The sequence below is a fragment of the Anser cygnoides genome, chromosome 18 (assembly GCF_040182565.1).
Source record: "Anser cygnoides isolate HZ-2024a breed goose chromosome 18, Taihu_goose_T2T_genome, whole genome shotgun sequence".
Lineage (NCBI taxonomy): Eukaryota > Metazoa > Chordata > Aves > Anseriformes > Anatidae > Anser > Anser cygnoides.
This window is the reverse complement of record NC_089890.1, coordinates 12,604,422-12,618,449: the sequence shown is the minus strand read 5'-3', so window position 1 is coordinate 12,618,449 and position 14,028 is coordinate 12,604,422. Positions and strand designations below refer to the sequence as shown.

The 14,028-nt window shown below is 54.5% G+C and overlaps 1 protein-coding gene across 12 annotated transcripts in view; it reads right to left on the bottom strand.

The window, feature by feature from the left end:
- Window positions 1-1,369: 1,369 nt before the first annotated feature.
- The window catches only part of RAP1GAP2 (RAP1 GTPase activating protein 2), an 84,189-nt gene continuing 71,530 nt past the window's right edge, over window positions 1,370-14,028 (bottom strand). For 9 of the 12 annotated variants that reach the window (XM_066979512.1, XM_048074151.2, XM_048074152.2 and 6 more), the window contains 10 exons: window positions 13,649-13,735; window positions 13,244-13,378; window positions 9,847-9,984; window positions 9,338-9,456; window positions 8,895-9,008; window positions 8,334-8,451; window positions 7,959-8,085; window positions 6,749-6,828; window positions 6,304-6,342; window positions 1,370-5,501 (listed from right to left, as the gene is read on the bottom strand). In XM_066979512.1, coding sequence (XP_066835613.1) covers window positions 6,334-6,342; window positions 6,749-6,828; window positions 7,959-8,085; window positions 8,334-8,451; window positions 8,895-9,008; window positions 9,338-9,456; window positions 9,847-9,984; window positions 13,244-13,378; window positions 13,649-13,735 — 927 coding nt within the window. In that variant the 3' untranslated portion in view covers window positions 1,370-5,501; window positions 6,304-6,333. The remainder of the gene's footprint in view (window positions 5,502-6,303; window positions 6,343-6,748; window positions 6,829-7,958; window positions 8,086-8,333; window positions 8,452-8,894; window positions 9,009-9,337; window positions 9,457-9,846; window positions 9,985-13,243; window positions 13,379-13,648; window positions 13,736-14,028) is intronic. The other 3 variants (XM_066979510.1, XM_048074147.2, XM_066979511.1) reach the window with 1 other exon arrangement.

Genomic DNA, 14,028 nt, shown 5'->3' with positions numbered 1-14,028 from the left:
CCCCCCTTAATGCAGGCTCACCTGAATGGTTTTGGATCTGGAAACTTTGCCTCGCTCCAAAGCAGCAAGTGGCTGTGGCTGAGGCTGGCTGCGGGGCTTTGGCTGGAGCTCGGGGCGCTGCACGAGATGTGGCCGGTGGCTGTGCACCCAGCAGCGCCACAGCTGTAACACAACCAAAGCAGGACAAAAGCAGGCTGCCAGGGTCCAGGCACCTTGCTGGTCGTGCACAGAAAGTCCTGGTGGGCAAGGGGACGCTCGAAGGTCCGAGGTTAGGGGGTGGGCAGAGAGAAGGGGCTTGAGCTGTGTCCACCTTGGTTCTCTGGAAATAGGCTCAGGGCAGGGGGCTATCATTTCATGCCAAAGTAAATGAAACTTGCCTTCCAGACTTCTTACTCTTGTTACTGACAAAGTGGGGAGCTGTGAGAATAATTTTTACAACAGTAAAGATGCATTAAGAGAACCTGAACTTTGTATGCTTTGTTTTGTTGCTCCTCTGCCACTCCTGGTGGAAGCAGGGGAGTCTGAGGAACAGCGCCTACGCTGCTCACCCATCGCTCCGGGGACCCCCGCGCCCCTCTGCCGGGCTTGTTCCCTCCCCAGGACAAGCATTTTGTTCTCACGCGTGCCTGTTGATGGGTTTTCTCCCCTCATCACAAAATGTTAGGAAAATAACACTGGCGAATAGCTTTGTTTGTCATTCAGCCTGAGCTGTGCGGAAAAACGCAGCAGACAGGCTTCCTCTGAACAATAATGGCTTTTTCTTAGTGTCCTGGGAGGAAGAGAGCTGGGAAATTAGAGGGATTTGAAATGGTGCCTGAGGAACTTGAGAGAGAAAATCCAATTTCATAGTTCACTCAGAGAGGATGTCCGTAAGGCAGCCAAGATGCCGGAGACTGAAGCTCTGTGGTAAACTAAGCTGTTTTAGAGAAACCAAATTGCTGCTTGTTCATTTTCATTTTATGAAATTGTTTATTTTCCACACCACACGTGGTCTGCGACTGACAGGAACAGGTTTTAGTTCTAACTCTGTCACTGCATGGCTTATATTAGGCATACACTGACTCCAACTCGGACAGCACAGGTCACTTGATGGAAACTCCGATGCATGGGGAACAGATGCTGGATCCTTGCCTGTTGACCTGGTCCTAGCGTCACTAAGACCAGCAGAGATGTCCTGATCTGCACCTTCTTACACTCTCGTACTCTTCTGCTTTGGATCGTAACTTTATTTGATTTTACCCTACTCAGTAACAGCTCAGCCCCGGCCTATGCCATTGCGTGGTTTTCACAGGGATATAAAGACCCCAGACTGTCCCCAAGGAGCTCAGCTAAAGCTGTCCCTTCATGGACATACACAACATAGTACACATACAGACACAAAATATGTTATTTATTGTGAATTTTGCAAAGACACATTTAAGCAACAAAATATACATTTGTGAACCTTTAGTTTTATACATAACAAATACAATCTGCTACCATAGCAATAAATTAAATGTACATTATTTACAACAGACATAGGCCACCAGGAACTACAAAGCACCGCCTCTCTACATAAAAAATAAACTTTTGTCAGATACATTTCTTCAAGATTTTTTTTTCACTCTATAAACTCTCTTCACATTCTAATGATATAAATTCAGCATTTTCCTTTGCAGGGTATACGCAGTGCTACATTCATTAAAACATAATGAAAGCATGCTCTAAGATTCAGAAATGAGAGCTTCTTGACCAGCTCTAGTGGACAGAGTTGGAACATAAGCAAAGCAGCATGAGTGCAAGGTGTGATCTGCAGAGGTGCTGAGCTCTGACACCAGCCACTGCCTTTAAGAGCAGTTATCAGTGCTAACCACCTCTTGCAGTCAAGACAAAGACAGCCGAGAAACCTCTGAGCCAGATCCTCAGTCGGGGTTAACAAGCCCCGTTATGTCAAGGAAGTAACCTGGCCCCTTCAGCTGCCATTCCTGAAGACCCCCAAAACCCTGGAAAGAAGCTGAATCTGTGCTTAGCACCCTCACTCTTTACCCAGAAAAAAAAAGCACTTTCACGTTGTGCTTGAGCGTAACCCTGTGCTTGGCTTGGGGGAGCCCTCAAGGAGGCTGGTGGTGCTGGCGCCTCCCGCGCACCCTCGCCCTTAGGACGGGCCCTGCAGTGCCCCGTGGGGCTGCGGGGTGGGCAGGGATGCACACGAGGGACTGCGACACATCCCCGCAGGCTTGTGGCGTGCATGGCACAGCCCCGAGCCCCGACACTGGTCCTGGGAGGCAGGCCTGGGCCTGGGCCTGCGCCTGCCCCTCAGCAGGGTAGCCAGCAAGTCTGTGCCAAGCAGGAGGCAGGGTGCAGCAGGAGTAACCAGGGCACCGAAACCCAGGGAAAAAGGGGAGCAAACACCCGGACAGCAGAGACCTGTCCTACAGAGCCGGGAACTCCCTCTGAGCCTCCCAGAGCTGCGGTCCTACCTCCGGCATTCGCTGTGCAGCATCATTTCTGAGTTTGGTATGAGCTGCGTGCATGTAAACAGTGCAGACGGGACAGGCAAACCGCTGCCCCGAGGCTCGGACACCGGGCATCCCCGCTGCAGCCCCGAGCCCCGGGCTGCAACTGCTGAGCCTGCGGAGCAGCGGCCCCGAGGCCTCCTGGGCAGCCCCCGGCAGCCCCATGCTGGGCTCCTCCGCGCCGCAGAGCACCAGCACCAGCAGCAGGCAGGAGCTGCCGAGCTCTGACGTGCACTGCCCCACCAGTTAGTGTCAGCGAGAGATCCTTTCTGTTATATATATATATATATGTATATGTATGGGTGTGTGTCACATATAAGCACAAAACATTTTGCAATATATATGCAGGAACATCTTCACCCCCTGCTGGAGTGCAAATGCCTCCGAGGTTGAACACAACTGCTCAGCAGTCCCCAGCGCTGCTGCAGGGTGACCTAGGACAATCCCAGAACTGAAAGGGATGCTCAGGGCTGCAGGGCAGGGCAGATAGGCAGAAGCCGCACTAGAGCTTGGCTAGGACAGGAGCTTTAAAAGCCCATTGTTATTTAGGATCTTGCAGCTGGTTTTACAGCCAGTTCTGAGCAGCACTTTTGAAACTGTCCCAGGAAGAATAGGAGTAGCTGGCAGACCTTGTCTGCCCGGCCCTGCTGCCATCCCAGCCGGTTGGAATGGCTCAGGACACATCTAACACATTGCATCTCTCTCCCTGGAGCTTCAAACTGTCCTGCGTGCCTTTTAACCACCTTCTAATAATTCTACAAATTGACCTAGGTCAAAAAGGAAAGTCACAGTTTCAAGTGAGAAAAAAGAAAAAAAATCTCAAAAATGAAAAACCCAGACAAGAGTAGCCACTGCATCTTCTGCTGAAAGATCTCACAGAGATCAACACCCATGCGAATGATGACATCTATAGAATCAAGCAACTTCATAGGAGAAAAACAAACGAACAAACAAAAACAGACCCTCAAAACAAGGTTTTGCACCAGTCAGTATTTCACTGCAGGGCATAAGAAAACCAGACCAAAAGTTTCTAAGAGGAAGAACTGGGGATGGGCTTAAAAGTGCTACTGAAGCATCATCAGACAGCAGAACTGAACAGCAAAGTATCTGGAACCTGAGACATCCAGAGCTAGCTGCAGACCGGGCTAAATGCGTTGTGCTTTTCCTCTTTCAAAGAAAATCTCAAGATTTAAATGTTATTTAAAAGCAACTCACTGAAAGCAGGAGGGAGGGTCGCCATTGCTGGTTATTTGTATTTACTGATCCTCCACAGCACGCTCAATGCCCGTGAAAGCATTCTCTGCTTTTTCCACAATGTGGTTCCTTCTTTAACCTGATTCCTCTCCCATGAGGGCTACAGCCTTTTCTATTCAAATGTGCAAATCACACGCACAAGTGGGAGCACCCATTTGGAGGACACATTCCAGTTGTTTCCCAGTACCACGCAGAGCCTCATTCAGCACAGCCGGTTCGAATCAGCTCTGGCCCAGGTGGGAGGAGGTGGGGCAGGGGCGGTGGGTTTCTGCCACAAGCCCTTGCCCTGCGCACCACCGCAGCCACCAGCCCAGCTGCTCAGACACACTTGTGCCCCTCTGAGCTCCTGCTGTGTAAGATTAACTTTGGCACTCAAAGTTTTGTTTTCATTGGGAATCGTGAACTGACAAAACAGTTTTCACTTGAAATCAAGAACCTTATTTCATGGGGTGTTTTTTGCAAAGATTATGGATTATGGCAAGATGCAGTGCTGCACTTCTACAGCACTGCAGTGTATTATTTAAAAAAATCCATAAGGGAAATCTATGAGCATCCTGAAATTAGCGGACAGACTTCAGTAAACTTTAGACAAAGCTCCATAAGAGCAAAGGGAATTCTGTGGCATGATTAGAGAGGTATTTTTTGGAAAAGGGCGTTATAGGGAAGTCACCTTCCAGAACTCATAATCCTCTTCTTTTAAAGTAAACAAAAGCATGTTCAAAAGCAGAGGGACAAATTCTGCAAGGGGTAAAGCCCAATGCCATCAAAAATCACTGGCGCTTTATACATGTTTGCCTGGCAAGCTAACACACAGGATAAGGCAGAGCCCACAGGATAAATCCAATCCAAGTGCCAGTTTTAGTATTTAGTTATACTACAGCTTTAGCTTTGGTTAATCTTTTCCAGGCCCATGCTTGGAGTTTTGGTCAGGGAAAAAACACAGAGGCCACCTAAGCCATCTCCTGAGCTGCCAAGAGAGGACAAGTCAACCCCGGCTGCCTCCTGTGCCAGTACCTGAGGAGGCACGGGACACGAGGCTGCATTTGCCTTGAAAATTTGCAACCCAAGGAGCAGAGCTGGTCAGGAGGAGAAGAGAGGGCAGCTCATGAGGTCCCGTGCTGCTGCCCTGCCAGCCCTGTGCCAGGCAGCATTGCCCTGCTGCCTCCTGACCCTTGGCAGAGGAAAGCAACAATGGGGGGAAAGCCACCGCGACCGGCCGCCACTGAAACCCCTAACTGTGCCCTGACCGCCTGCCCTTCCAAAAGGAAAAATACAAAAAGAAAGTGTTTCCGCACTGATACTACACATACAGGGAGGAGACCCCCAAACCTCGTGGGGGGTCCGCCTGGCCTCCCTCCCGCACCCTGGGATGGGCAGGCCAGCCTCAGGGGGGAGGCTAGTGCTGGTGCCCCAGCCACAGGGTGCGGGTCTCCCACTGGGGCAGAGGCATGGCACTCACCTGGCCCCAGTGCTGCAGCGCGCCCGGCACTGCAGGGGGGACGTGGGGTAGGTGGGCAGGAGTCTCCTGGGGCAGTGGGCAGGGTGCCCGCGAGCTAGCAACGCCATCGGCTGGGGCAGGGTGGCTGGGTCTCTGCCAGAGGACAGGAGCGGCTGCGTGGTGATGGTGACGGTGACAGCTTCCTCCTGGCGCAGGGTTCAGCTGCAGCGGCGAGGGGACCTCGCTGTTAGTGCAGGGCGTGCGTGTTCCCACTGGGTGGTGAATAGTTTTCCCTTTACTGGAACAAAAATTCTCTGAAAACAAAGAAAAAGGATAAAAGCGTCAGAGGTTTTGAATATTCTCACTCTTAAAGATATCCCTGAAGTAGTGGCTATGATGTGCCAGCCCCAGGGAAGGAGCTAAAGCCATACAGTGGGGTGCCGGTGTGGCAGTGGCGTGGCAGTGCCCATCCTCTCAGAGGCACTAAGTGGCCCCAGGCAGGGAGAGGGGGAGACTCGGGTGATGGGTGAAAATTGGGGCTTTTTGAAACCAGTGCTTTTGGAAATGGAATTTCCTCTCCTTTTAAGTTTTGTGGGCACTTCTGCTCAGCTATGAACTTCCTAACAAATACCATGAATTGCATGACAAGACAGACTGCAGGAACCCAAGCCTGTGGGAGAACCAGGAAACAAACTTGTAAATGCCTCCAGGCACGAAAACTCGCACGGGCACTGGTGGAGCTGCAGGGTGGAAGCAAGGGGCTGGCTGCCCCTGTCCCTGGCAGGACTCAGGGCAGCCGCTGCGGCCATGCAGCAACGTCCCTGAAAGCAGGTGGCAGAACTGCCGTGGGGAACCAGAAGCACCCCAGAAAGAAATACATACTGCTACGAGGTGGCACTGAGGGGCACCAACCATTCCCATCATTAAACACTGCTGTTTTTCTCAGTCAGTACTGCGTTCATCTTACAAAAGCATTTAGGATGCTTTAAGACATATTATTGATCACTTATTTAATAGAAAACACTGCAATTGGTCAATGTGGGCTATCACTAAAGGATACACATTTGACCACAGATGAGATGAATCACTGGGCACAACAGTGTTAGAAACACTTACCGCTGAAAAGTTCTTGACTTCTTTCTCCTGCTAGTGGCTCTAAATGAAAAACCAGAATACGGCTGAGTTGCAAAAAAAGGCACCAGAAGTCACCAAGCCCTCCTCCCCGCATCTCCTGTATTTATTCTCAGCAGGACGCACAGCAGCACCAGCGCCGCAGCAGGGGCAGGGGAGGTGGGACGCAGCACCCCAGGGGCTGCCACCGGCCGTGCCCTGCGCTGCACCCTGCCGGCACGGAGAGGCTGCCCCGTGCTGCACAGCCGTGCCCCACCGGCCTGGAGGAGCGGGGCTCTTCCTCCAGGGATGTCCCGTCTCTGTCACCCTCAGTGATCCCATGCAGACCTGCACGAGCCCGGCCCTGCCCCAGGCGGGCTCTGCCCCCGCCCCACGGCCGGGCAGGGCAGGATGCGGCCCTGCACACCCCCATGAGAGCCGCGGCACCTACCGTGCTGGAGCTGCCGTGGCTGAGCTTGTCGAAGCGGAACTTCAGATTTGACCTTGGAGAGTTTCTGTTCTTTATATCTGCTGAAGGGTGGGGAAAAGCAAAAATAGTACTAATCCACGAGCAAGCCCGTTTGTTGAAGCTGTAGTGCTGACTGCTGTGCTACCAGTGCAGCAGCCAGGCACTTTAATAGATTGTCACCAATGTTACAAATATTTAGTCTATCTTGGCTGAATGTTTGGCAAAATCTGTACATTAAGTGTTTTTGATGGAATAAATTGAGGCTTAATTACATTTCACAGTGTTTCTACTGGAAATGCCACTGAAAAGGCTACAACAAATGACTGATCCATATAAGTATGGGTGGATTTCAATGCTCTTGGCAGGAAAAATGCAAAATAAACACTTTAAGCATTAAAAGAGGCTATTTTACTCATTCAGAAATTCTCTAATAAAATAAGGAGGAGGACTTGTGGGGTGCTGGGATACAAAAAGCAAGCAAGCCAGACTGCATTTTCCAGCTTTTTCTCCTGAGCTGTTCCCAGTTACAGAGCTGTTAACAGTGGATTTGCAGCTCTGTCTATTTCGCAAAGAGCTCCTAAATTTATGATGTGCTTTTTCATTTGAATCGTGGTTCCTTCCGGCAGGACCACAGTGCAGGGGGAAATTAAAGGGTTGTGATGCGCAGGCGAGGAGCAGACGAGACGCTGCAGACACCCCAGGGCTCCCGGAGCAGAGCGGTGTCATCACCGCCGCGCTGCACTAACAAAGGGCCTGATTTTGCTCATGTCGACTTGTGCCTCACTTTGCTAATTGTCTGACTAAAATGGATGGAATTAGTGCAGAGTTAAGTTAGCAGCAGGGGCAATAGAGCCAGGCCCAAGGAATGCTGCTCGTTTATTAAATAATTTGTGAGTCACGGCTCATTCCTTGGAGACAGCGAGTTTCCAAGACTACTGCAAATGTCTGTCAGGAGGGAGCGGAGTAAACAGAGCCACCGCAGAAGCCACCTCTGACTTAGCAGGGAAGCGAACTCCCCATGGAAGCACAGCACCCGCACCACAGCCATGTCCCCCCGCACGCCGGGCCGGGCTGCAGCTGGGGGTGCTCAGCCACCCCTCGGTGTCCCGCAGCCGCTCCTGCTGCCCCTGCCCGGCAGCTGCTGCGATTCCGGAGCTGCCTCCCCACCCGGGGGGACGGCCCCCACACCCACCTGTGGGGCTCCTGCTCATGATGACCGGGGTGGCCGCGGCCCCCATGCTCGGGCTCTCGCTGCCGGGCGATGCGCTGTAGACAAACACGTCCTGCTTGAAGGGCGATGCCGTGGACGGCTGGCTTCCCTGCATGGGAGAGAGCGAGGCACAGCTCCATCTCCTGCAGCAAGCTTTTGTCCCAGGGCTCTGCTCACGTCTCGTTACAGCCGTGCTCATCAGAGAGCCCCCAGGAAGGCTTGTGCTCCGGAGCAGACCTCCTGCACGCCAGCCTCCTGCCCTGCCAGGCAGCACCCAGGGACCCAGGGCTGCCGAGGAACCCGCAGAGCTCCGGCTGTGCGAGCCCAGGAGCAGGAGGCGCAGGGGCTGGTGCCTACCACGCTGTCGTACTCCTCCAGCGTCTCGCTCTCCCCCGCCGTGCTGCTGAAGCTGCTGGTGCTCGAGGAGGAGCGTGAGATGTTTGACCTCCCGTTCTCCTTCAGCTTGATGAATGGCCTAGGAGACAAAGTGATGCGGAAGGAAATGACACGGCTGCTGCAGGCAGAGCTGAGCGCCTCGTGGGCACCGCAGGGACCAGCTGCTCGGGGTGCTGCCAGGAGCAAACCCCCCGGACGGTGGGACAAAGCAGCTGGCCAGTGTCACCCACAGAAACACGAGGGCCTGGCTAACTCCACACCATGTGCCTGCTCCCGTGCCTGGTTTTGGACAACTCCTGTCAAATACCGTTCCTTGCTGCTGTTCTTTTTTAAAGATGGCTATTTTCAGACCATAAAGGAGCTGTGCGCATGAATCACCAGAATCTTTTTTTTATCCCTTAATATCAAACTTATTTATACTAAGACCTGAAGATTTTGTTCAACAGTCCCTGATGGCTGTTAGCTACACAGGGGCTTGCAGGAATTTGAGCTCAGAGGAGGACTGAGCTCTGTTCTGCTCACCTATCTTTGTTGGGGCATATTTCAGGGGAGCTGGGGTTGGATGAGGTTTCAGATTTCATCTCTTGTGATGAATGTCCCATATCTGGTGTCTTCTGGGCTCCGGAAACACTGTCACTGAGGGCACAAAAAAACAGGCTGCGTGAGTTACACAAGAGACTTAAAATGGATGGTCAAATTATATTCCTAGCACCAAATGCTAAACCGTAAGAGTAACAGATGCTCTTTGGATACCACTGCTTTGATATAAAACAGAGAGAAGGCATCCATGACACCATAGCTTTGAACATGGCAGAAGAAGCCCTTGTGGCTGGCTGGTGTGGAAAAGGGGGGTTACAACACCCCAGACACACTGCAAGGCCTCCAGCACCAGCCAACAGCTCCTGCAATGTTTGACACGTACTGGGCATTTCCGACCTCAGCAACCAGGACAATGTCGAACTTACCACCTTGTCCTGCTCTCCGACTGGCTCTCAGACCCCGTGTGCAGGCGGGGGAACAGCCCCGACCGGCGCTTGATGGGACTCCTCGACTGGTTCTTGGCTGTGGCTGCTGGAACGGGGGGCTGAAAGAAGGAAACAGCCCACGTTCAGGGAGCAGAGCTCCGTCCTGGGAACTCCAGAGACCAAACATCCTGCTAGGAATTATGCTGCTCACAATTCTCAGCCTGCACATCTAGAAAATGTGTAATACCAGAATTTCTTTTACATCTTCTATGTACTTTGGGGCTAAAAAATAACAGGAAGCCAATCTTCTGGTTCTTCCACAAAACAAACCCGATTTGAACAACACACACAAACGCATGCTGTGCCCACATCCTCTCGCCCTTTTGTTCTCTGTCCGCTCAGGCGACTGCCACGCGACACCAGCAGGGTGCAGCGCCCTGCTGGGACCGGGACGGAGGGATGGACAGACAGAGGGACAGCAGGACGTAGGGCCACGCGGCCGTGCTCACCGAGAAGGTGGTCTTGGTCACCTCGCCGCTGTTGTGCGCGATGCCCCCACTCAGGCTGCCCGGGATGCCACCGCCGTGGTGCTTCTTTTGGCTGCCCACCATCGTCTCCATGGAGTGGCTGCGCACCCGGATGGCTCTCTGTGGCCGCGAGGGACAGGGGACAGCGGGTCACCACCACCTGGGGGCCTGCTGCAGCCCAAAGCCCCCCCAGCCCCAGGCCCTGCCCCAGCAGAAGCACACCGGCGTGCAGCCTGCCTTCTGCTTCACCCCGCAGCGCCAGCACTGCCCGCAGCGCTGCCACGTGCCAGCAGCGGCAGCTCCGGCACCGGCAGGAGCTGCGCGGGCACCGCGGTGGGGTTCATCCCGCAGTCACGGGCTGCCAGGGCTGAGTGCGGCGGCAGGGCCAGGACAAGCCCCGGAGCCCTGGCTCCTGCCCCACGCATGCACAACCTTCCAAAACTCCCCGAGGAACGGCAGCTGCAGCCCAGCTGTACAACTCATTCGGGTGCACACCCCAGCACCGCACCCTGGATTCGGAGCAGAAGGGTCTGCAAGGAGCCCCCAGCCCTCCCTGCTGCCTGCACTGCTGGCAGGTCCGTCTACCAGCCCCTAAACATCACAGTGGTGGAGGCTTCACATCCTCATCAGCACAAGTGTTTCTGGTCTTCAGCATGCTTATGCTTGATAAACACATCCCGCCCAAAGTGCTTCTGCTGCTCATTTGGCCCGCTCGTCTCTGCAGTGGTCATGGAGGAGAGCTGAGCCGTGTCCCTGTGGCAGCTGCCAGCAGCTGCAGCCTGTGGCTGCTCCTCAGCCTTCATCCCTCCAGACCCAGCAGTGCCCTTTCTGCGCTCCTTGCTCCCTGCAGCTCCAGACATGCTTTCTCCAGATATGTTTTTTAACCCGCTCTCGAGGCTGGGAGGCTGGCTGCACGATGATTCCCATGCAGCCTTCGGCACCATGCTGTTAGCAAACCACAGCCTTCCCCCAGCGCGCCTGAGACACCTGTGCCGATTTTGGTGTAGGCTGGTTATCAGGAAGAAGTTCCCAGGACAAGGTCTGGTGCCCTTGCTCTCTCCAGACCAGGTGCTGGCTCCAATCCGCTGACAGAGACCAGAGTGGTGCTGTGCTTGGTGTGAACACAAAGGGATGTGAAGAGTGTTCCAAGTCCGCCAGAAAAAGGACCAAAGGCACGGCTCTGTGAGCATGAACTGCACAAGCAGGGAATGAGGACAACTTTAATGTGTTTTGACTCAAAACTGTGGTAACCAGAGCTGCGCATACTGGAGGCAGAGACCTTTTGTAAATCTGAACACTCATTTTGGATGCTTAAACAGGACCTGAGCTATTTTTAAAGCCTTCTCTCAGTTGTTGTCCCAAGCACTTACAAATAAGACCACGAGATCTTTTGAAAGTCTGGCACACACTATGAAAAGCAACAGTGAAATGCACAAGTTAAAAAAAATCTATACACTTATTTTAATTACTGTAGTCACCATAGTAACTGGAGACCAAACTGGACTATGGTACCAGTGTGCCAATTACAGTGAAGTTTTCCTTTGCAGCTATTACCTTCTGAATTTCTGCTGTGCTATCTACCATGCCATGGCTACGTTCTTCTCCAACCCATTCAATGACAGCTCAAGGTAAAGAGACGTCAGAGGGAACTAGCCAGCACGGGGCATATTTCTGAAGGCATCCAGCACTGCATCCCATGGTGCACAGGCACCGCTTTGCCGCCAGCTTCAGCCAGTTGTAAAACCCCACAGGTACCAAACTCCGCTGCACCCTGCAGAGCCCAGCTTGCACAGGGACCGCGGTGTCCCCAGCAGCCCCGCGCTCAGCCCCTCCTGCCCCTCGAGTAACGAACTGCAAGCAAGCGTCCATCAGACCGGATTTATTAGGATCAGCAACTCATACAAAATTTGTCAGTGTCTGCAGGTGAAAGCAGCAGGTCGTTCTGCTGCCAGCCGCCCTGGCTGCCCACGACATGCAGGCAGGAAGGTCCCTTCCTGGCACTGCCGATGCCACGGAGCCCTGTGGTGCTCCCAGCACCCACCTGCCGCCCGGCGCAGCCCCTCGCCCCGGCACCGCTTCGTGTACTGCATGTCCCCCAGGGCCAGCACTCCGAGAGCCACGGTGCCCACGGAGAGGCCAGGAGGGAGCAGGCCAAGGGCTGGCTCACCGATGTGATGCAACGGGCAAACAGAAATGGAGCAGATCACGTCTTGCCCTGCTCCCAGCCCTCCGTGCTTGCCACTTCCCTGCCCCACGTTCACTCCAGGAACACCCTGTGCAGGAGGTAAGCTAGCAAGCAGCCCAGCAGTGCGGTCCTGACGTGGCGGGGCAAGCACAAGCCAGCTCCAGCAGCTGGATGCACCACACGCCCCAGGACACCCTGAAATGCCAAGAAAGCAAAGTGCACCTTCTCATACACAAAGGCGTGTGAGAAAACAATCATTTAACATCGATGTCTCAGACCGGGAAGTATGCTGTGACAGACGACTGCATGGTACCTCTGGTTCTGCAGCCCATCTCGTACCTACGCGGGACACAGCTGAGCCTCCACCCCCCTCCTCGGTGAGGGACCAGACAAAACCCCTCAGCACTGCTCATCCCACCTCCACAGCTGCCTGCGGTACGGTGAGGTTCGCCTCCTACAAGTGCCTCTTTCTCTATGATAAAGAGAAAGCTGTGCCTATAGCACAGCTCCAGGAGTTGTGTCCAGCACTGCACCTGTGCAGCCCTCCCTGCCCGCTGCAGCAAGGGACACCACGGCACCAGCGGCCATCCCTGCCGCAGCTGTGGCCAAAGCCACCTGGAGCAGGACAGGGAGAGGCGCGGAGGAGATGTGTGCCCAGAGCCAGGGCATGGGCATCACCCACCATGGGGACGGGGAGCCCCAGCCGGGCTCTCCATGCACCACCCCCTGTACACAGCCAGTTCAGGGGGCAAGTCCTTCCCAGCGACTCCCCATCACTGTCTTACAGAAGCCCTTGCAAGAGGCTTCTGGCCATGGCTCCTGCCCAGGGACATTGTTCAAAAGCCTTCCCTCCTTTACCAGGGCTGTTCCCTGCTAACCCACAGATCGGTGTCCGTACCTGGCACGGTCACCCAGAATTTCCTCCAGGTTGTTCATTTCTTTCTTCTCCTTTTTCCCAGTCCACTCTTCTGCTGTCCCCACTTACACCCATCCTACACCTTCACCCTGGCATGGCAGCACTTTCCCTCCCTCGGCACCCAGCACCTCTCACTGCGGCTCCTGTTGGGCTTGACACCAGCTGCCTCCCACCAGCTGCCCACCCGCAGCGCAGCACGCCCGGTGCTCAGCCCCGAAGATGCTTTGCCCATCCCCGGCACGTTTTAACCTTGCTTTTGGCTAGGGACTGGGGCTTACCTTGAACGATTCCAGAAAGCCTCCATGCCCTCCGTTCTCCAGTTTGTCCTCCTCGGGCCCCAGCCCCAGCATGGTCTGGGTGTGCCCGTGGAGCTCGTCGTGCAGGTTGTCCAGCAAGGCGGCACGCGTTCGGTCCTGGGGAGTGACAGCCGGCTCAGCCGGGGACCGGCCTCGGGCGCGAGGACGCCCGCCTGCTTGCGCTGCTGGCGAGTGCTGGCCTGGCTCAGTGCCAGGAAGAGCAGTTTGGGAGGAGAAATGGAGAGCCCTCTGCACCCTGCCGCACACCTCCCAGCCTTCGCACAGGGCACCGCAGGGTGGTAGGGGGTGGTTCGGGGTGGTACGGGGTGTTGCAGGGTGCTATAGGGCAGTTTGGGGTGGCACGAGGCAGAAGGCAGTGAGCGTTACCTCCAGCTTTGCAAACTTGTCTGACTTGCAGCAGGCGTTCTCAGCATTGATGAGCTTGGTCAGCAGGAACTCCCTGAACTCGGGGCTCTGGGGGAGCAAGAGAGGCAAGGCTGAATACCAGCCATCGTACTGCTCCTGGCAATTCTGGTAGCATAACCCTACGGACCCAACAACGAGCAGTGACCCGGGGAGCCGCAGCTGCCACCCTGCAGGGGTGATGCTGCACGATGATGCACCGTGCACGGCCTCCTGCCTTGCCACAGACCCACGGTCCTCCTACCAATAATGTGTAAAACTCACAAATCATGTTTCCCCCAACAGGGCATGCTTTGAAGCATCCTGGACACACATATACATTCCTCCTGACTTGGCACACGCTT